At 40.3% G+C, this 24,331-nt stretch overlaps 1 protein-coding gene and 1 long non-coding RNA gene across 5 annotated transcripts in view; one reads left to right on the forward strand and one right to left on the reverse strand.

The window, feature by feature from the left end:
* The window catches only part of npnta (nephronectin a), a 90,440-nt gene that overhangs the window by 40,962 nt on the left and 25,147 nt on the right, over positions 1-24,331 (reverse strand). For all 4 annotated transcript variants that reach the window (XM_059965389.1, XM_059965390.1, XM_059965392.1 and 1 more), the window contains 4 exons: positions 20,532-20,651; positions 18,925-19,059; positions 17,287-17,409; positions 10,842-11,138 (listed from right to left, as the gene is read on the reverse strand). In XM_059965389.1, the coding sequence (XP_059821372.1) occupies positions 10,842-11,138; positions 17,287-17,409; positions 18,925-19,059; positions 20,532-20,651 (675 nt within the window). The remainder of the gene's footprint in view (positions 1-10,841; positions 11,139-17,286; positions 17,410-18,924; positions 19,060-20,531; positions 20,652-24,331) is intronic.
* Positions 441-17,054, forward strand: LOC132391784 (uncharacterized). The gene is made up of 3 exons (XR_009511349.1): positions 441-1,358; positions 11,214-11,363; positions 12,672-17,054. It is a non-coding gene; the product is annotated as an uncharacterized LOC132391784 (long non-coding RNA).

The following is a 24,331-nucleotide window of genomic DNA, read 5'->3' on the forward strand; positions in this document are numbered from 1 at the left end:
ATTCTTTTACCATCCAAACAATGACAGGCAATTCAGCAAAACATTCTTTTCAATACACCCCTGTTAAGATTGCTGTGCATGTGCTGGTACATCCTGCAATTCTCCATCTATAGTGAACTTTGACACCATTTACAAAGACCAGGTTGGAGGGTGGTGTGGGATAGGTGAAAACACGTTCATTCTATTCCCACCAACAATACCCACTTCTTGTAAATGATTAACAAGCTCTCAGAACAGAAAGTTCATACAACCGTAAAACTTCTTTTAGCGATGTTGACTGAGTAGCAAATATTTGCCAAGGCTGGGGAAAAAATCTCTATTAATCATCAAAATAGTATCAAAGGAACCTGTATGTCCACCTGAGAGAACAAAGTTCAGAGTAAATTTATTATCAAAGTATATATATGTCACTAAATGCTACGCTGAGATTCATTTTCTTGCAAGCATTCATAGGAGAACAAAGGAACACAATAAAATCATAGAAAAACTACACACAAAGACTGACAATGTCAAGTCAAACTTGAGTTTCTAGAAAGTATTGGGACCTAGAGGCAAAAGAAGATAAAACTTTAAAGTAATAGCGTGAATCCACTGATAGACCAGACAGAACCCACTGCCTGAGTGCTGCTTCTGCCCAGAACATTGGGGGAACCCTGCAGCATTACAGCGGCAGTCCGGGAGCAGTGTTGGAATCTGCGGTAAGATGCCGAACTTTAAGTAACTTTAGAGACTGTTTCATGGAAAGCAGCACTGCTGTCACTGCAAACATGAGGAAATCTGCAGATGCTGGAAATTCAAACAACACACACAAAATGCTGGTAGAACACAGCAGGGGTTAGCGCTAACTTCGTCACGGGGATCATCGCGCAGAGGCGCTTCTCAGAAATGGCGTGAGACTTAAGAAGAGCTTGCGATCCTTCAGGAGAGTTTGCCTGGTTTGAAAACATAACGGTCGAAGGCCATAACAGTCCATTAGAGAAACGGAGACTGTGAAGGTTGGAATCCGTCTACGAAGTCCGAGAGGCAACCAGCTTTTTCACCATATGACTGATTACTTATGGCTTATGACTAACTTTATGACTAATGACTAAGGACTAAGGACTAATGACTGATGGAACTAACGGAACTATCAAACTGCCGCAATTGCGAAAAATAAAAGGAGAAAAAAAAGGTAAAGTTATTTGGTCATTGAGTGGAATCTGGTTAAAAAACCTTCAGGTAGGCGCACTCAATCTCCTTCAAGTGGGGAAGCTGCACATGTTCAAAAAATAACACGAACTCCGACCTGACAGACAATCAACCAATTAGAAAAAGACTAACTGCAAATACAAGTAGAGAAAAAGAAAGCAAACAAACAAGTAAGTGATACCGAAAGGTTGAGTTGTAGAGATCTTGAACGTGAATCCATAGGTTGTGTTCAATGGTCAGTTCAGTGTTCTGTTGAGTAAAGATGTCTACATTGGTTCAGAAGACAAATGACTGAAGGATAATAACTGTTCCTGAACCTGTGGTGTTGGACCTAACACTTCTGTACCTCCTTTCTGATGTTAGCAACAAGAGAGCATGACCTGGATAGTGGGGGTCTAAGATGACGGATGCTTGAGGCAGCACTCTTTGTTGATGAGCTCAATGATAGGGAGGGCTTTTCCTGTGATGAACTAAGCTGTATCTATTCTTGAGCGCTTGTGTTTCCTTACCAGGCTGTGATGTATACTCCCTATGGCATATCGAGAAGTTTGTCAAAGTTTTAAATGGCATGTCAAATCTATGCAAACCTCTAAGAAATAAGAGGCGCTGCTGTGCTTTCTTTACGTAACATTTAAATGTTCATCCCAGGAATCACTAGACAACCATCTTCAATGGAAGTATGTATTATGCAAGAATAATATTAACTTCTGCTCTGGATGAAACCTATCAAATGCATAAAACAATTTCCACATTTCTTTACAACGCTCAAGGGGCCATTTCACACCATCCAGTCCAAGCCAGCTCACAGAGCAAACCCATTTCACAGTAATTTTATTTGTAACTTATTCTTCCCCACATTCCCAATATTCTTACATTCACCCAAGGGCAATTTAAAGCGTCTATTTAACTCACCAACCTTTGAATGGGAGGGGAATGAAGTACATGGAAGAAGCCCAAACAGTCGCAGGAAGAACAAGCAAACTCCTTGCGGACAGCATTCGAGTCAGGATTAAATCCAATTTGTTGGTGCTGTGAGGTAGCAACTTCATCAGCTACACCACTAACCACCCCAAGATTACAATGAAACTATACAGCATTTTTCACAACTTCAGGACATCACAAACATTTCACTGCTGAAAACGTTATTGGGAAATCTTGCTTACAGAATCAGAGGGTCACGCAAAATGGAAATAGGCTATTTGGCCCACCACATCTAGTGCGTGTAATGAGCTAATGGTTCCAATTTTTTGAATGAAACCCCAACTTATTCCCATTTGTAAGAAGCACTCCATCACCTTTAAGAACCTGGCTGCAACACCCACTGAACCTTTACTGTTGTCCAGATAAAAGGTCTCAGCCCAAAACTAGAATTTTGGGTTGAAAGGCCTGTACTGTGCTTTACTGAAATATCAGCTGTGCATTTCCCTTCATATTCTCCAAGTGCTTTCAGATACCAGTCTCCTGTGCCCCAACACTTTTACAGACCTGAGACCGATCCAGGTACTTCAAAACATCCCTACAATGACACCAGCAGGCATGCTGAGTATATTTCTATCTGCTTTTTGTTTATGGGGTTTTAGCTAAATTACCTCACGATTATGAAAGTCTTTAATATCTGGCATTTCAGGGTGCCCAGTGATGTGCACCTTGAGTGGGGAACCAGTTTGGGAAAATGACATAGGAACAAAGGAACTTTGATATAATTTGAAAGGGTAGCTTTCACCTCCAATATTGCAGCTGTCTACTGAACTGCCAGTATCGGCGAGTCCTTGTTTCTATACTGGGAATTGAACACCAAATCTTCTACATCACTGATCCTAGCTTATTCTTGTGGGCAAATTAGGTGATTTTGCAAAGACCCTGAAATGGGCAAGGCATCAAAAACCTCTTGCAAGTAAAGGGTGAAACAGCTAAACAAGGATAAAAGAAACACGGTCTGCATTTTGGCATTAATGTCGTTCGGCAGTCTTTTCTTCACTGTCTATATAACTTATATTCTGTGTAGTCCAAATCTCTGTGCTTGTAGTACTATTGCAAGTAAGCTTCTCACTGTACTGTGTCTGCTTCTCAATATTCTTGCACCCATGTCAATGAACTTGATTTGACTTGAACCACTGACACCTCATCCTTAAAGATATCTAGAGAATTAAAGGCAAAGTTGTTGCAGCTCTAATAACTGGATGCTGCAAATAAAATGCACTGTCATAATTTGCCTTGGGCTAAGCTACCTACATAGTTCGGTTTCTATTTGTTTCCCTGGTTTCGGTGTTGAAACATTCCCTGAATTAGAATGCAGTCAGCACCAAGATTCCAGTAACTGCATTGAAGATTAGTATTTAGGTTGGAATGCTGTAGCTATGGGAAAGCATCGTTCCTCTTTGTGACATTATGATAATCTAAATGTCATTTCAGACACTTCTCCTTTTAGAATAACACCACATGCTGTTGAAGCTCTCTGAGTTATCTTTAGTGAATGCCAGTGGAATCAGATGTACAGAGTTATAATCATGCTTGGCTGTTAGTATAAGTCAGCTGTTGGACAGATTTTAATCATTTGGGTGAATTCCAATGCTTTAATTGTTCCCACCCTTCCTGACATCTGCTTGTCCAGCGCAACTTTTAAAATGATAAATCATGGCAGAATTTGTATGTCTTCAGTGATCAGTAACTCCAATTGTGGTAATACATGTTCCACAAACCCCCAGTAAAAATCCTTCAGCCTCTGTTGATGCACTCAGCCACTATGAGTCAAGACAGCTTCCTGAAGAGTAGTTTATAAATGAGTTAATGTGCCAAAATAGCTCAGATCCACAGCTGAAGCTTTTCATCCTTCTCCATAACTTTAAGATCAAGGGCTTTAGGTAGCAAATGCCTGAAGATGCATCTTCAATGGAAACAAGAGAGGCCAAAAGCACTGAGTGAGCAGGGCTTGATTGGGACAGAATGAGAAAGACAAGATAATACAAAGTTCAGCAGTAAACAACTAAGGTAAATAACAAGTCGATGTTCCAGGCTGAGATTCATCATGAGAACTGAAGAAGGGTCTCAGAACGAAACATACCCCTCCATGTTCAATTTACGGATTTCCTCAAAGATTTTGTGCATGTTGCTCTAGATTTTCAGCAATCTGCAGAACCTTGTGTTTACAGTAAATAACTTCCTCAGCCCTGACAATCCAAGCACCAACTAGACAGTGTCTATGATTTATTTTTTCACTTGGTATTTTTCTGCATTTTCAGGGACTCCCTTTCATCATGAAATTCCAAATTAAATATGGTAATCTAATTAGCAGCAGATTATCAGATGATATGGCCGAGTGCAAATATTTATGAGGAGAGCAGTAGGTGGATGAATCCCTAGGTAGTGCCAATCTATAGGCACTCTCTAAACTTAACTATTCACCACAGAAGAGTAACATGTAGACACACAAAATGCTGGTGGAACGCAGCAGGCCAAGCATCATCTAAGAAGTACAGTCGACGTTTCAGGCTGACACCCTTCATCTTGACTAACTGACGAAGGGTCTCAGCCCAAAATGTCGACTGTACTTCTCCCTATTGATGCTGCCTGGCCTGCTGCGTTCCACCAGCATTTTGTGTGTGTTGCTTGAATTTCCAGCATCTGCAGATTTCCTCATATTTGGGTTCTAGACCTCACTCACCAAACATAAACAAAATTATATTTCTGTCAAAATCTGACAATGACTGTCCCCATTTCTATACCATTTCTAAATATATGAAAGGTCATTGCAGCATTGCCCGCACACTCGCCCCAGGATCAGTTAATGAGTAAAGTCCAAGTGAACAAAATAAATCCCATAACCCTACTTCCTAAACTAGCAGAGGAATTCTTCCTGACATCAAACTATTTACTCAACCAAAACTCAACAGATTATCTTGTGGTTAGTGTTTGTAGGATTTTGAAAGGCACAAATTGAATGCCTCTACAACAATGTCAGATTTCAAAATCACCATTATGGCTCTCTATGGGATAAGGATAAGATGAAAGTCCAGAAGCTATGCAATCCCACTGAGAACCACAGGGTAAAACCGTTGCCTGGACCTGGATTTTGCGTGTAAGGCACTAAAATTTGTTGAATTTTGTTGCTGTCTGCAAAAGTTACATCTTAAGAAAAATAAGATCCAATTTCTAAACCCAGTGGAAAAACTTAGCAGACTGCTAACTGAACAGCTCAGTGGTATGGCTAGTAGAGCCCCTGCCCCACAGCTCCAGTAACCAGGATTTAATTCACACCTTAGATGGCATCTGTGTGGAGTTTGCACAATCCCCTGTCGGTTTCCTCTAAGTGCTTCAGTTTACTTTGAGATCCCAAGGACATCTAGACTGGTGGGTAAACTCACCACTATAAACTGTGCATACTGTGTAAATAAATGATAGCATTCCTTTGGAAATTGACGGGAATGTAAGGAGAATAAAATGGGGTTACTACAGCAATAGTGTAAATGAATACTTGCTGGTCAGCACAGACTGAAGTGACAATTTCAATGCTGGACAACTCTCTGACCCCAAAACAAGCCTGTAAAAGAATATGGCAACTTTTCAGTCAGGGTATTTACATAAATATCAAGGTGGATTTGTGAAGAATTCTTGGGACACACCTAGAAGATAATCTATTGCGAGGTTTTCCTTTAACTTCTGCTTTGCAGTTTAAAAGGTCTCTGCAGAGTTTGCTAACATTTCTGAAGTACTCCCACTGGAATGCTGCTCCAGGAATGGGTTTGAGCCTAGACAAACCAGACACAAGCACATTGCCATGTGAAATTAATACTAAACATGACAATAATTTTTGGAATGTCGCTGGGATATAATTGAGTTGATGAAAGGTTTCTTAATCTGGGTTACAAGGGGAGTGGGTCTGAATCATTTTAGAAAATGACATGCCACTGGGACAAATGTGTAAAAAATTAATCTACTCAATCAGGAGCACAATAGACTTCTCACTGAAGTTTTAATTAACTTTGGCTTTAATGCAAATAATAAAAAAAGAGGAAAGATGTAAAACTAACATATGGTATACTATGTCCCCTTTACTGAAACTTCTTCAGTTCTTCTGTTACTCTCTCTATTTTAATTGGTGATTAAACTTTCAAGTGGAATCAGAAGAGTTTAAGCAGATCATATCAACAGATTTTTTAAAATCTGATGACCACTGATTGGCTGTAATGTTTATCTGCAAACTCTTCTTTTTATGGTGATCATCTCAAATCCTAGTCCATGATATAAAATTAACTAATACAAAACTGTCACCAACTAGCTTGCTTTACATTCTCACATAAGGCCAGTGTTCTAAAATAAATTTTTGCCTTACTTGGTACCACATCTAGGTAAGCTTTAAAAACTCATTAAGAAAGGATAAGAAAGATACAAGGAAATATAGTGATAAACATACATTATGCTATAATCCCTTTGTTCTCCTATGGATTCACAATTGCCTTAGCAACAGCCGTTTCTCCTTAATCTTGCAAAACTAAGCATCTGCACTACACCAACACTAACTCTGCACTTTTGCAATGCCTCACTGTACGTCTTTGTCTTGAGCTGCAGAGTTCCAGGAAATATTGCAAGGTTTTAAAGTTCATTTCTTGGCTTTCTTGCTTTCTACTTATCATAATTGTTGCCTGAAATAGATGAAGTTTTGGCTCATTACTGTCAAGAAGTTGGCACAGCATAGGAGGAACACAGACTTGGATCCTGAGTGTTGGAACTAAACTGACAGGAGGAAACAGGCCAATGCCTTCTCAATCTTAGTCATCAGGCAAGCGATCTAGCCTCAAGCCAAAGCCTTACTTCGGTGGAATGCTAGGGCTTAAATAGAATGGGACATCTGCATTGGCATGGAGATGTAGGATATGCGCAGTATATGTTCTCCATAAAGTCCTGCAGAAGAGCAGTATATGGTCACTCCACCTCCCCCCTCCTCTTCCAAGTGCAGAGCCAAGGAAATATGCAAGTCAAGTTCAGTACTATTGCAGAGAAAGATTATGAATTAGAGTATGAATGCTCTAGAAAGAGGCAGATTTGTTGCAATCTATAGGTACTTTACCCTGTCAGAGACTTAGATATCACACAGGAAGAATGAAATCAACACAAGCATGAACAGTCTGTTCAATTACTTTACACCAATCACATTGTAGGCATCTTAAATGGTTTTATTCCACATTTTGTTTTCGACCTTTTGAAACTAGTTGACCAGTTTGGGACCTTTTTTTTTACATTTGAGTTTTAGAGAATGAGGGGTGATTTTATAGAGATGTATAAAATTGCAAATGCACGCTGTGTTTTTCCTAGGATCAGGGAATCGAGAGCTAGAGGACATAATGTTGGTTTAAGGTGAGAGAGGAGAGATTTAATAGGAATCCAAGGGGCAAGCTTTTCACGCATAGTGTGGTCAGTATATGGAATGGGCTGCCAAAGGAAGTGGTTAAGGCAGATCCATTACCGATATTTAAAAGGTACTCAGAATGTTACGTGGATAGGAAAGGTTTGGAAGGATATAGGTCAACTGTGGGAAAATGTGACTATTTTAGATAGGAATTATAATAATGAACATAATTTTTAAAAATCATGATGAACAAGGATAGGACAGGTCCACAGGTTAGGGTCCCAAACTAGAGTAGGGCTGATTTTTGGGGAATTGCACAGGAGCTAGCAGAGGTTGATTGCATGAAGGGAAAGGAATGAATGGCAAGTGGGCATCTTCTAAGATTGTGATATGAAGAGTTCAGAAACAGCATGTCCCTGTTACTGATTAACCTTTGTGCATTTGCATCAAAATCATGTATATAAATAACAAGCATCCCAGCACCAACCCCTATAACACACCATTAGTTACTGGCCTTCAATCCGAGAAACAGTCCTCAACCACCACTCTCTGCTCTGCTTCCTACCTCTCAACCAATTTTGAATCGACCTAAATAGCTCTATTTGGATTCCATGTGACCAAACCTTCCCGACCAACCTACCATGTGAAACATTGACAAAGCTTGATAACCTTGCTAAAGTCCAAGCAGGCAAGTCCATTGCCCTACCCTCAACTACTATTTAGGTTATTGCTTCACAAAATTGTAAAAGATTTGTCAAATATGACTTTCCACGCATAAACCCATGCTGAATCCACCTTTTCAGACTCTGTCCAAACGCTGGTAGAAAAGGAAGGAATCATACATTTGGTTTAGAACAGGAGTTCCCAAACTTTTTTAGGCCATGGATCCCCACGATTAACCAAGAGGTCTGTGGACCCCAGGTTGGGAAGCATGGTTGGGGACAATTGACTTATTTGATGTTTATAAAAAGATTAAGAATACTCAAAGGGAAATGAGGTGGACCAAGAGAGGGCAGGAGACAGATTTGCAGAAAAGGTTCTACAGAAATATTAAAAGTGAAGGGGTGGTTAGGAAGAGGGTAGATCCGCTTAGAGATCAATTGGGTTGCCAATGTCTCCACCCACGGGAGATGGGTGAGATTTTTACTGAGTTTTTCTCCTCAGTGTTTTCTGAGGGAAAAAAACATAATTGTCGCTCAGGAGACAAGAGAAACAAGTGGAGAAGTTTTGAAGGACTTTTGTATTGCCAGGGAGGAGGAATTTGCAGCCTTACAGCACATTAAGGTGGACTTGCCGAGTGCATCTTCAGACCTTCTGGGAAGCTATTGCAGAGGCCCTTGCAGAGATGTATGCTTCATCATTAGCCGCTAGTGAAGTTGTTAAAAACTGGAAGGTGGCTAATGTTTTTTTTCATTGTTTAAGAAGTAAAGACAAGCTTGGCATTTACAGGCTGGTCAGCAGTCATGCTACATTACTGGTTAGGATTCTGAGGGATAGACAGAGTTGGTCAGTAAGTTTGCGAATCACATGGAATTCTGAGGTGTTGTTCATAGTGAGGAAGGTTATTATAGTTTGCAGGGGATCTTCATCAGTCAGGAAAGTGGATAGGAGTGATAAATAGATATTAATACAGGAAAGTTTAAGCTATATGGGCCAAAAGCAGTATGGATTAGTATTAGTAAGTTGTAGGCATGTTATGTTATCACATGATGCATGCTTATACTTGCAAACTGCCCCCCAGCATGGACTGTGTTGGCTGTTGACGCAAATTATGCATTTCAATGTATGCTTCAATGTACATGTGACAAATAAAGCAAAGCTTTAATCTTTAATGTGATGTATTTTAGAAAGTCCATCCAGTGTAGACTTGTACTCTGAATTGTAGGGCACAAAGGACTGTAATTGAGCTCTAATCTAGGAGTATAAAATGGCAACACAGATAGACAGGGTGGTGAGAAAAGTTGTTTAGCATGCTGGTCTTCAACAGTCAGTGCAATCAGAATAGGAGTTCGGTCATTACTTTCCATTTGTACAAGTCATTTGTGAGGCTGCACTTGGAGTATATTGTACAACTTTGGCACCCTGTTATAGGAAGAATGTGGTTAAAACTGGAAAGAGTGCAGAAAAGATTTTCAATAATGTTGCCTGGACAAGAGGGCCAGTGTTGTACTAAGTGGCTAGGTCTTTATTCCTTGCAAGATAGGAGAATGAGGGGTGACCTTACAGAAATCTTTAAGATTATGAGAGGCATGGTTGGTTACTGTCTTTTCCCAGGGTAGGGGAATCTAAAACCAGGGGTATAGATTTAGGATGAGAGGAAAGATTTGGATTTAAAAGGGATGTGAAGGAAAGCTTTTTTTATATAAAGGGTGGTCAGTACACAGAATGAACAATAGTGTAATTTAAAAAGCACCTGGATAGATACAGAGAGGGTCAGGGCTTGGAGGAATATGAGCCGAATGCGGGAAATTGGGACTAGCTGTATTATATGGCTTTAAGACTGTACTCTTGATCAGCATGAACCAGTTGGACCAGAGTTCATTTCTGTTCTATAGACTATGACTCTAATACAGGTATTTTGTACTGTCTAATGGACAATCAGACTGAGAAAAACTTTGTGAAAGAGGATTCCACAATTGGAATAGGTCATTACAAATTTTACTGCAACTTACAATGAACATGTTAACACTATTCCCATTTTAAACAGATATGTTCATATGAAGAATTTAAGAAGTGTTTTGAACCTGCAACCAGAAGTCCACAAATTATATTTTGTTGTCCGTAAAGCAATTTGAGATGTTCCAAACGTTAGAATGGCTTATAAAAGGGAACTTCTGATTATTTTATATTTAAATATATAAGGTAGTATAATGCAGACACAAGAGACTCTATGTGCTGAAATCTAGAGCAAGAATCAGCATGCTGGAGGAACTCGGTGGGTCGAGCAGCATCTCTGGCGTTAGAGGAATTTTTTGGGTTCAAACCCTGTATCAGGAGTTCCACCAATATAATGTTAAGAATAACACAACTTAGTTCATCTACTCAAAATGACAACCTGCTAGTATGGGAAAAATGTAGAATTCAGAATGTTATAGTTTTAATGAACTTTACTCATGCACAGGCATTAATGTTGGAAAGGGAATTAATTCATGTAGACTTTGGGAAAATATCCCACATGTTCCCTGTTTGCCTATCACCAAGTTTTGTTTCATTGTTTCCAGTCACTGATTGGACAGTTTTCCTATTCCCAGGTCATTAAGGTAACATCAGCAGAAAGGCAGAACAGAATTGTAGTAGCTCAGGTACTCACTGAAAACATCTCCTCTTTGCCGTGGGACCTCACTCGGGATCCTGTTGTCCACAGGAGTGGGTATGATTATGATTGCAGCTGAAGTTGTGGTTGTTGTTGCCATTGTTGTCGCCATTGTTGTTGCCGCTGTTGTAACTGTGGTTGGGTTTGTGGTCAGGACTGCCCTTTCTGTTTCGACCTCTGGATTGCTGTTAACAACTGGTGTGGTCGCAGTGGTGTTTTCCACATAAACAGTACTCAAAGTTCCATTGTTTCCACCATGGGGTGGGTCTGTAAACACAGGGTATTTTGTGTCGACTGGAAAACAAAGTGCCACTAATTAGTAACTGCTTTGCAAACATTCCAGTAAATGACATTGTTTATTGATTACAGCGGTACAATGAGTCAGCCTGATGTTTGGTGGTAGCTTTCCACTCAGCATGATATTGACTCTGAGAGCATGAACACAGATATGGAAGGGAGTCAGTCTGAATTGGTATTACACTCCAAGTAAACAGTCAGAACATTCCAAAAGGCCTTCAGGTAGGTGACATTTCTGACCTTTGAACCAAGAAATGATATTTAGCAGCAGAATGTCAGAAACTTATTTTTAAATGGTTTATCAAGTTTGTTACTATTTCTATTTATATTAATTTTCTTCTAAAACAGGTCATTTGGCCCATTATGACTATAATTGTGTTAGTCCCATTCCCCATTTATTTTAATCAATCCAGTCTCAGATGCCCAATAAATATTCCTTACTCCCCAACTATCTACCCACACTAGGGACAATTTTGGCAATTAACCTACCAATCAGTACATTTTTGGTATAATATAAACCAGAGCACCCAAGGGAAACCCCACGTCACAGCAGAACATGAAAACTACCCTTGCTCGGGATGGAACATGATGCCCTGAGAAATTCCAAACCATTCTATTGAACACAAAATGGGGACAAGGTTAACTTATCTTCAGGTGCTGAGTTCAGTGACATCCATCAGTTGGGAGTCTCATCAACAAGGACATACGCTCATCTTGTCACTACTATAACAGAGATTTACGGCAGCCTGAAGACAATAATTTAGAAATAGCTTCTTCCCCCTCTACCATCAGATTTCCATTGACACTACCTAATTATTATTCCTTTTTTGTACTATTTATTTATTTTGTAATTCATAGTAATTCTATCTCTGCACTGTACTGATGCAATAAAACAGTAAATTTCACAAAATATAAGACAATGATAATAGCCTAATTCTGATTCTGATACTTTTGCCAAGGTGTAGAGGAACAACTAAGTTCCTATTTTATTTTATTATCATAAATTGCTATGATAAATTCCAATGTCAACAGCTGGAATGAAGGTACAATTACATTCTCTACTGAGGAGAGGATGTAATTGCAGCTTAACCGTTATATAAACACTATATGACATACAAAGTTAGCAGGTAAAAAGTTGACAAGTGTTCATAAGCCATAGTTATTTTTAAAAAGTAGAACACAATTTCTAAAAATCCAGAGTTTCAAGAGTTGAATATTTTTAACTAAAGTCATTACTTCCCCCAAACTGTCAGGCTGATCAACTACTCTCCACCATCACTACTTTATCACTACCTGTCAGAATCACATTACGTACATATAACATTGTACCTAGTGTCACTTTATCTTGATACAGTCTATGTGTTAAGTTAATTTTTTGTATATATATTTATCGTGTTCTTGTGTTTATTATGTTTTTATATGCTGCATTGGATCCAGAGTCAATGGAATGAGTCATTTCATTCAAAGTAAATTTATTCTCACAGGACATTTATCTCACCACGTAATGCCCTGAGATTCATTTTCTTGCAGCCAATCATAGTAAGTAGAAGAAACACAATAGAATAAACAAGACTTCTCCAACAAGATGGACAAACAACCAATGTGAAAAGAAACATAACAAAACTATGTAATTACAACAAGAAAGAGAAAAAAAAGAATGAATGAATAAATAAATAAACAGAGAATATGAGATAAAATATCCTTGGAAGTGAGCCCATAGGTTGTGGGTACAGTTGATTTCAGTGATGAGGTAAGTGAAGTTATTCCCTCTGGTCAAGAGCCTGATGGTTGAGAAGTAATAACTATTCCTGAGTTTGCTTGTGTGGGTCCTGAGTCTCCTGCACCTTCTTGATGGTAGCAGAGAGAAGAGAGCATGGCTGGATAATTGGGTCCTTAAAGGTGGGTGCTGATTTCCTGCAGCAGTGCTCAGTGTAGATGTACTCAATGGCAGGAAGAGCTTTACTCGTGATAGATTAGGCCGTATCCACTATATTTTATAGGCTTTTCCATATTGGTGTTTCCATACCAGGCCATGATGCAACCAGTCAATATACTCTCCAACACACATCTGTAGAGGTCTTTCAAAGTTTTAGATGACATGCCTAATCTTCATAAACTTTTAAGGAAATAGAGGCAACACCATGCTTTCTTTGTAATGGCACTTACATGTTGGATCTAGGACAGATCCTCTGAAATGATAACACAGAGGAATTTAAGACTGCTGAGCCTGTCCACCTCTGATCCCCCAGTGAGGACTGGCTCATGGACCTCCAGTCTGCTCCTCCTCAAGTCAATAATCAGCTTCTTGGTCTTGCTTACATTGAAAGAGAGGTTGTTGTTGTGGCCCCACTCATCCAGATTTTGAATCTTCCTCCTATATGCTGATTCATCACCACATTTGATTCGGCCAATGACAGTGGCACCATCAGCAAACTTAAATATGACATTGGAGCTGTGCTTAACCTCACAGTTATAAGCGTAAAGTAAGTAGAGCAGGGGGCTAAGCACACAGACTTGTGGTCCACCTAAGCTGATGGAGATAGCGGTGGAGCTGACTGGGATCTGTAAGTGAGGAAAGTGAGGATCTAGTTGCACAAGGAGGTTTTGAGGCCAAGGTCTTGAAGCTTATTGATTAGTTTTGAGGGGATGATATTATTGAATGCCAAAGAGTAGTTAAGGAAGAGCATCATGAAATATGCATCTTTGCTGTGCATATGTTTCAGGAATTAGTTAAGAGGCAGTAAAGTGGCATCTGCCATTGACCTTTTGTGGCAGTAAGCAAGTTGAAGCAGATCCAAGTTGCTTCTCAGACAGGAGATGATATGTTTCATGTCCAACCTCTCAAAGCACTTCATCACAATGGATGCAAGTGCTACTGGACAATAGTGATTAAGGCAGGTTACAAGATTCTTCTTAGCACCAGTATAATTAAAGCTGCTTGAAGCAGGTGACTACCTCAGACTGCCAAAGTGATAGATTAAAGGTATCGGTGAACACCCTTGCTAGTTGATCAGCAATGGTCTTTAGTATCCGGCCAGGTACCCCATCTGGGCCAGGTGCTTTCCATGGGTTCACCCTCCTATAGGATGCTCTCATGCTGGCCTCAAAGACTGAAATCATAGCATCATCAGGGGCTGTGGGAGTCCAAGAAGGTGCCTTCATGTTTTTATGGTCAAAGTGAGCATGAAAGGCATTCAACTTATCTTAGAATGAAGCCTTGTTGTCAACTATGTCACTTGGTTTCACTTTGCATTCAAGCCCTGCCACAACTGTCAAACATCCTTTAGTGATTCAATTTGGTCCAGAATTGCTACTTTACACATGAGATCACTTTCCAGAGATCCACCTGGACCTCTTGTATTTAATAGCTGCCTGATCTGAATGCCACTGATCTGACCCTCAGCAGACTGCAGATCTCATGGTTCATCCAGGGCTTCTAGTTACGGAAGAATCTGAATGATTTTTTGGGAACACACTTGACTACAAATTTTTATAAAGTCCATGACAGCTGTGGTGTATTTGTTTCGATCCTCTGATGAGTCCTTGAACATAGCCAGTACATCAACTCAAAGCAATCCCACAGCCACTTCTCTGCCCCCTGTGACACCTCTCTTGTCCTTATCTCTGGAGCCTTTCTCTTTAACTTCCCCCTGTATGCAGGTGGGAGAGGGCCAGCTAAGTGATCAGATTTCACTAAATGTGGTCTAGGCATGGAATGGTAGGCATTCCTAACTGTAGTGCAATAGTGGTCGAGAATGTTGGGTCCCCTGGTGCTGCAAGTGATATGGTGATGATAATTGGGCAGAGATTTCTTCAAACAAGCCTGAGTGAAGACCTCAACAATGATTTGAAAGACATCAGGGTAGGTTGTTTCTTGTTTGCTGACTATGACAGTCTATACCTTGAGTGCCTGCTTAACATCAGCTTTTAGTGGTATGTAAGCATTGGTAAGGATCACGGAGAAGAACTCTCTTGGGTAGTAGAATGGTTGGCACTTAACTATGAGATGGTCCAGGTCAGGGGAACAAGAGTGCGACAAGACTACTGCATCCAAACATCACAAAGAGTTTATCATGAAACACAGACCCCTACCTTTTGCCTTCTCTGAATCAGCAGTACTGTACGTTTGGTGTATCGAGCAACCCTCCGATCTTGTCAATGTATCTGGTGTGTCCAGAGTAAGCTATGCATCCATGAAGCACATCTCCTCAATTCCTCATTACCCTCTGACGCAGCAATCTTGCCCTCAATCTTGTTCTCCAACGATTATATATTTGCTAACAAGATGTTGGGTAGATGACATTTCATTCCTTGGCATTTCAGTCCTCCCCTCCTTCCTCCCTTCTGGCTATGGTGATGTACCTTTGTCTACTTAAAGGTGCCATACTTGCAGGCTTGAGAGTTAAGTCCACTGCGTCCTTCAGAAGTTCATGAAATCACTAGTTCATTAAGGCAGTTCTAACGTAGGTTATTTAAAGAGAAATTACAGACTGCAGATTGCAGTGAGAGTAGTTCCGAAGAAGTATATTTGGTTGCTTTGTAAGCTGCCTGCAGCACGTTGCTGTGGTTCATCAGCACCCTCTTGTCTCCTTTATACACGTGAACTGACAAATGGCAATAAAATATCTTGAATTTTGGCAGCAAAAAAAACTACTGCTAGTTATAATGTTTTATAGGCCCATATAGTTTTTCTTTCTGAATAATGCAAAGAGTGGAGAGAACAGAGATTTGCAAGTGACATTTCTGAAAGGTTTATTACTTTTAAGACTAAGTTGCCCTCAAACTGGGACAATAATTAAGCAGAGTCTATGTAGAGAAAAATGTCTACCCTCTTTAGCAGTTCTGGCTGAATTGAATAATTTCGGCCACTCACTTTCAGAAGACGGTTGGACGGTTACATAGATACGAGCCCAACACAGAAAAATGGGACTAATGCAAGGGATGTGGGCCAAATGCGGGTAAACAGGACTAGCTTTAATGGGCATCTTGGTTGGCATGAATCAGTGAGACTAAAGGGCCTTTTTTTGTTTTGTATGACTCTATGACAGCCAACAGGGTGGCTTTATTTTATTTGTTTCTCTGTTATTCATGTGCTATAACAAAATCACAGATCTAGCAAGGTTATAATATTGCACATTATTTCAAAAATCAAAAGGCAATCTTTTGCTTTCAAGCAAAGAAATATCAAGTTGATAAGAGGGAATAATAAATTAGCCATAATCAGACTGGATGAGCCAAATGGCCTAATTCTGCTCCTATGTCTTATGATCTTAATGACGTCACAGTGTAAAATGAAGCAGCCTCAAGCAAATGTCACGGGGAATAATTCTGAAATTTAGGAAAGGTCCTCATTATTGTGAGAATGTAATTGTTCCTTCCAAAGTTCATATTGGATTCAAAGAATAATAAGGGGCCGAAGGTGGCCAATCAGTCCAACATGCTTTGTTTTTTGAGAAACCTAACAAACTGCATCACTACAGGAAACTGCAATGTGGTAGATAAGGCTTTATAACAGGTAGTCAAAACTACTCAATGCATCACCAGCAGCAGCCTATCCACCATCAAGGACATAAAAATGCTGGAAATTGGGCAATAACATCATGAAGGATTCCACCCATGCTGCTCACGGACTGTCTGTCCCATTCCCATCAGGGAGGAAACTATGTAGCATCCACGCCAGGACCAACAGACACAAAACTGTTACTTTCCCCAAGTAGTAAGGCTGATCAATTTCACCCACGAACCCACCCTCCATGCCCCCAACTACCACTACTTCATCATTTCCTATCAATCAGACACTCCTTAGCCTAGCATCACTTTATGGACATACAGTCAATCTATGTATATAAGCTATCTTATGTATTTATATTTATTGCATGTTTTTATTATTATTGTATTCTTTATCTTATTGTGTTTTTTTGGTGCTGGATCGGATATGAAATAACAATTATTTCATTCTCTTTTACACGTGTCTGCTGGTAATGACATTAAAGAATCTTGAATCTTAAAAGACCAATTCAATTACTGCTACCCCCCTTCTCTCTTCATGCAAGCTGTTAACAATAAAATCCGATTTGAAATGTAAAGAACTATTCTAAATGATGATGGAGTTATTGGGATGCTTTGTTAGAGCTGACATACATACCTGTGCAGCTGAAACCATTGCCCCTGTAGCCTCTCATACACTTGCATTTATAGAAGCCTGGTATATTGTGACAGGTAGCAAAGGCACTGCATTTATGTGTCCTCCTTGCACATTCATCAACATCTAGGATGGAGGAAAACAAATGGGTCAATGTAGCTTCCCATTCTTACCATGATAAAAATTTATCAATCATGTAAAAGGGATAGAACCAACTCCCCACATGATCGTCCTCCAACTCTACTCCTTCCAACCTCATTAACATATCTTTCTGTTCCTTTCTCACTGACATATTTATTTAAGTTTTGCATCATACTTTTTACCTCAAGCACTCCAAATAATAAAAAGGTACTCCTGAAATAATTATTTGAATTTTTATAGTATTAATCTTGAGAGATGAGCGAAATTGAGGAATGGAACAGAAAGGTGAGATCCGAGTGGAATCAACACACAAGTGCAAAGTGATGCACTTTCAGAAGTTAACTTAGAGCTGTAAATATAGGACCCAGGGGTGTAGAACAGAGATACAGGGAAAGTAACAAACACAAGTAGCTGAGATGGAGAAGGCAGCATGTTGCACGCTTGCCTTAATTTTCTGGGCATTGAGTATAAGATTTGGAATGTCATATTCTCGCTGTCCAAGACTTGGTGAGACCTCTCTTGGAAAACTGTGTGCTATTCTGGTTGCCCAGATGTAGTAAAGTTAGGCGGGCAGTAGAAAAGATTCACAAGCATGTTTCTGGGACTGGACGGTTTGAGTTGCAAGGAGAGATTGGACAGGACAGTACAATGAGGTCTGGGATAGCCTTATAGAAGTTTATGAAGTCATGAGGGGCATAGTTAAGGTAAATGGTCACAGTCTTCTTCCCCAGAGCATGTTTAAGATGAATGAAGGGAAAAAATAAAGTGGATCTGAGAGATATGTTTCTCACACTTGGGGTGGCAGGAACAAGCTGGCAGAGGAAGTAGTAGAGGTGCTTAAAAGACGTTTGGAGAGCTACATGAATAGGAAAGGTTTAGGGAGGTGTGGACCAAATGCAGGCAAATGAAACTAGCTCAGGCATGCAGTTCGGTTGGCATGGACAAGTTTTAGCTGAAGAGCATTACATTCTGCACTACACTATGACTAAGTATGAAAAGTGACTCCTTCACCCTAGGTTCTACCATGGGAAAGGAGTGTTAGCTGAGACCAATCACTTTGTCCCTTCATACTCACTAGAAGGAGGCACTTTTGAGCAGCAGCCGTGGGAGCAGAAACCTGACAGTATTTTGAAGTGGCAGACAGCTGGAAGAACAGGATAAAGTCTGGAGATTGAATGGAGGTGATCAACAAAGTGACTGCATGATCTGTGTTTGATCTTCACACTGTAAAGAAAGCCCATGTTTTCCTAAAGTAAATGTAGTTGCTTTATCTACAGTAAGCTGCAGTTACAGTTTTAGTGACCAAGAAATGCAGAGATACGTGAATGGAGGGAGGTCTCAAAATAATATTACAAAGCAAGTTGAACACTCAACATGACTGATTGACTTCATGGAGTTGATGCCACAGACTGAAGGGACATTGTGAGTGCAGAGTTAAAAATCCTATCAGGAACTCTCCAATGTAAGCAGAGGTAGGTAAGACAGAGTCCTTCCACTCACCTAGACACTGATATTTCCCATTATAGTAACGGAGATCAAAGCCATTGTAGCACTTGCAGAAGTAGCTTCCAAAAGTATTAATGCATTTACGGAATCGAGGGCACATAGCTGTGCCAGACGCACACTCATCAACATCTAGAAAGAAGTTACAAGAGACGGTCAGATCAGTTCATCAGCGATTTCCATATATAGTGAACCTTTTAATAAAGCACAAACACTGTCATAACTACAAATAAAATAAACTAATGCTGATGTAAGCAGCAAATAGAGCATTGACCGAAGGCTTGGCCAAGGGGGTAATATTTCTGGGAGTGTCTAAAAGGGTGAAAGAGAAGCGGAGCAAGGTGGATAGCTTAGTGGCTTGGCTGCTAAAGGCAAAGTCAGCAGTGGTGGAGCGAGGAAATGCAGCAAAGAGCAAGGGACCAGGATTAGTGGGCAACCAACAGGTATCCTGGGAAGTGAAATTCAAAGCAACTGCAGATGCTGGAAATATAGAGCAAATACAATAAAATAAAATAAAATGCTGTAAATACTCAGCAGATCAGGTTGCAGCTGTGGAAAGAGAAACAGAATTAATATTTCAGGTTGACGACCTGAAGGAAATGTTAACATAGTTAGGTTTTAATCCATGGAACACTTAGTGAAGCAAAATGCTACCAATGTCATGTAGAGTCAGGTCTGTTTAAACTGAGCTCAGTGTGAAAACATCTAAGATCTTCTCTCTTTGGTAAGGGCTACTGTAAGGCATTAGGGTGTTTTCTTAATTGCTCTGCAATTTCAAGGTAAAAGACGCTAATTCCCGAGTTTTAAACAAATAGGAGCAATTCTGCACATTTCTAACAAGGGAAAACCTGATTTAAAATTAGTCCCAAGCCCAAGCCCTAGAAGTGGGGGGAAAAGAAATATAGAATTCCAACTCCAGAGTATAAAGGAAACATAAATTGTGAGACAGAGGAAACTAGTTGTTACGCAACATCATCCTCAGGAATAACATCCTACTAAACAAAACATTTTTGACCAAGAGAGTCAATGGTTAACCCTGTTTTGGTTTTCACTGATGGTGGCTGCCAAGCAGAATATTTCCTAGTATTTTCTGCTTTTGTTTCAGATTTGTAACATCTGTAGTTCTTCTAACTTACATACACATTCTATTGGTGAGAAAGCTCTGGAATATAAAGATGTCTGCGGGACAAACTACATGGAATTAGCTCAACTTTTGATAAATGATGCACTCTACCAAACTGAGGAATGGGGAAGTCCACTCAGCCCTTTTATCATCATCACATCATGGTTGATCCCTAGCAACAATCTCCTGGAGGAACTCAACAGGCTGAGCAGTGTCTGTGGGAGGGAGAGGAATTATCAATGTTTTAACATGGAACCACTCATCAGTCCTGATGCAGTCTTGATTCAAAAGGTCATCAATGCCACTACATGCCACCACCACCGATGCAGCTTGACCTGCTGAGATTGTGGAATCTGTAGTCTCTTGTGTCTCCATGGCTGATCTTTACATCTATTTGTATTTACTTAAGCGCTTCATGATCCTTCAACCAGAACAGAATCAGAGAAGACTGCTTCAAATGAAGACAATCTGACATACTCACCCACACAGGTCCTGTGGTCTGGAGCAAGTTGCAGCCCGGGAGATGGACAACGACAACGGATTTCTCCTTTCACCTCATCACAGCCGTACTGGCAATTTGCCATAGCGCACGACCGCATATCTATCAAAGAACATGAAAAAGTACATTCGCACAACAGCACAAATAGCTATTATCTTCATCAATTCCACCAATCATATAGGCAGCTCATATTGGCAATGTCTATCCTGTTACTGTATACTAACTTTGAACAGACACAAAGGTTAATGGTTCAGGCTGGGTCACCTCACCTTAGCATACATCCCACTCCCATTCTGATCTCTCTCAGTCTCCTATCCACAAGACAAAGGTCCTCTCCTAGCCCACCCTGGCACCAAACAACCCTACAACAATAAAACTAACACCCTGGTAAATGCAGACTAATTCTCATATCTGAGGCGCCACTTCTCAATGAAAGCAGGCAGCAATGATGGGAGTTCAACAAGTTTCAAAGTACTACCATGGACCTTAGCTGATCTATAAAAAACGGATGCTTGAAGGTCAAGGCTCCAAACCTGGCACACAACTCATGGTTTCACAGGCAACAGTGGTCCTTGCCTTTCAATAAACTTTAGAGAATTCCAACTACCAAAATCTGCACTTCAAACCATTAGTAAGATAACACCACTGCTGACCCTGTGAAAAACCTCCTACTTCATGACAAGGATCAGCTAGGCCAGTATCAAAGCTCACAAAGCATTCAGTTGAGAGGCCAAATTATTCATGTGCCCAATGTCACACTCTCTTCCAAATTCTATTCTAATTTCTGCCATTAGAAAATTTACCAGGCAAACAAAGGAAAAGATTCAAAGATATGCACAAAATCTCCTTAAAACAGATGCTGAGAATCTCTGACCCCTGAATACTTAAAGTGAGAAAGGAACATTTGTAGTGGAATCAAGAACCATAATACCACACACCTGGAATGAAGAAAAGCCCCACTTTCATCACAAAAGAAGTACACCACTTTACAGGCTATTTAACCACTCATCCAAAAGCCACCTTGTGCCCCATCTGTGGAAAAGTCTGCAATTCCCACCCTAACCTCATTAGTCAATTCAGATCCCAGAAAACCAGAATGGCAGTTGATGCCCAGGCAAATCAAGAACCTATCTATCTCTGCCTTAAATACACCCTATGACATGGCCTCCACAGCTGCTCATGGCAACAAATTCCACAGATTTATCACATTCTGACTAAAGTAATTTCTCTGCATCTCCGTTCTAAAAGGACGTCCTTCAATCCTGAAGTCGCGCCCTCTTGTCCTAGAATCCCCTACCATGGGAAATAACTTTGCCATATCTAATCTGTTCAGGCCTGGTAATATTTGGAATATTTCTATGAGATTCCCCCTCATTCTCCTGAATGCCAGGGAATACAGCCCAAGAGCTACCAGACATTCCTCATACAGTGACCTTTTCATTCCTGGAATCATTCTCATGAATCTTCTCTGAACCCTCTCCAATGTCAGTATATCCTTTCTAAAATAAGGAGCCCAAACCTGCACACAGTACTCCAAGTGTGGTCTCACGAGTGCCTTATAGAGCCTCAACATTACATCCCGGCTCTTACATTCTAAACCTCTAGAAACGAATGCCAACATTTCATTCGCCTTCTTCACAACCAACACAACCTGCAGGTTAACCTTTAACCATATAACCATATAACAATCACAGCACAGAAACAGGCCATCTCGGCCCTCCTAGTCTGTGCCGAACTCTTAATCTCACCTAGTCCCACCTACCCGCACTCAGCCCATAACCCTCCACTCCTTTCCTGTCCATATACCTATCCAATTTTACCTTAAATGACACAACTGAACTGGCCTCTACTACTTCTACAGGAAGCTCATTCCACACAGCTATCACTCTCTGAGTAAAGAAATACCCCCTTGTGTTTCCCTTAAACTTCTGCCCCCTAACTCTCAAATCATGTCCTCTCGTTTGAATCTCCCCTACTCTCAATGGAAACAGCCTATCCACGTCAACCCTATCTATCCCTCTCAAAATTTTAAATACCTCGATCATATCCCCCCTCAACCTTCTACGCTCCAATGAATAGAGACCTAACTTGTTCAACCTTTCTCTGTAACTTAAATGCTGAAACCCAGGTAACATCCTAGTAAATCGTCTCTGCACTCTCTCTAATTTATTGATATCTTTCCTATAATTCGGTGACCAGAACTGCACACAATATTCCAAATTTGGCCTTACCAATGCTTTGTACAATTTTAACATTACATCCCAACTTCTGTACTCAATGCTTTGATTTATAAAGGCCAGTGTTCCAAAAGCCTTCTTCACTACCCTATCTACATGAGACTCCACCTTCAGGGAACTATGCACTGTTATTCCTAGATCTCTCTGTTCCTCTGCATTCCTCAATGCCCTACCATTTACCCTGTATATTCTATTTGGATTATTCCTGCCAAAATGTAGAACCTCACACTTCTCAGCATTAAACTCCATCTGCCAACGTTCAGCCCATTCTTCTAACCGGCATAAATCTCCCTGCAAGCTTTGAAAACCCACCTCATTATCCACAACACCTCCTACCTTAGTATCACCAGCATACTTACTAATCCAATTTACCACCCCATCATCCAGATCATTTATGTATATTACAAACAACATTGGGCCCAAAACAGATCCCTGAGGCACCCCGCTAGTCACTGGCCTCCATCCCGATAAACAATTATCCACCACTACTCTCTGGCATCTCCCATCTAGCCACTGTTGAATCCATTTTATTACTCCAGCATTAATACCCAATGACTGAACCTTCTTAACTAACCTTCCATGTGGAACTTTGTCAAAGGCCTTGCTGAAGTCCATATAGACTACATCCACTGCCTTACCCTCGTCAACATTCCTCGTAACTTCTTCAAAAAATTCAATAAGGTTTGTCAAACATGACCTTCCACGCACAAATCCATGCTGGCTACTCCTAATCAGATCCTGTCTATCCAGATAATTATTAATACTATCTCTAAGAATACTTTCCATTAATTTACCCACCACTGATGTCAAACTGACAGGTCTATAATTGCTAGGCTTACTTCTAGAACCCTTTTTAAACAATGGAACCACATGAGCAATACGCCAATCCTCCGGCACAATCCCCGTTTCTAATGACATCTTAAAGATCTCCGTCAGAGCTCCTGCTATTTCTACACAAACTTCCCTCAAGGTCCTGGGGAATATCCTGTCAGGACCCGGAGATTTATCCACCTTTAAATTTCTTAAAAGCGCCAGTACTTCCACCTCTTTAATTGTCATAGGTTCCATAACTTCCTTACTTGTTTCCCACACCTTACACAGTTCAATATCCTTCTCCTTAGTGAATACCGAAGAGAAGAAATCATTCAAAATCTCTCCCATCTCCCTCGGCTCCACACATAGCTGACCACTCTGATTCTCTATGGGGCCAATTTTATCCCTCACTATCCTCTTGCTTTTAATATAACTGTAGAAACCTTTCAGATTTACTTTCACCTTATTTGCCAAACCAACCTCGTATCTTCTTTTAGCTTTTCTAATCTCTTTCTTAAGATTCCTTTTACATTCTTTATATTCCTCAAGCAATTCCTTTACTCCATGCTGCCTATATCTATTGTAGACATCCCTCTTTTTCCGAACCAAATTTCTAATATCCCTTGAAAACCATGGTGCTTTCAAACCTTTAACCTTTCCTTTCAACCTAACAGGAACATAAAGATTCTGTACCCTCATAATTTCACCCTTAAATGACCTCCATTTCTCTAT

The sequence above is a fragment of the Hypanus sabinus genome, chromosome 3 (assembly GCF_030144855.1).
Source record: "Hypanus sabinus isolate sHypSab1 chromosome 3, sHypSab1.hap1, whole genome shotgun sequence".
Classification (NCBI taxonomy): domain Eukaryota; kingdom Metazoa; phylum Chordata; class Chondrichthyes; order Myliobatiformes; family Dasyatidae; genus Hypanus; species Hypanus sabinus.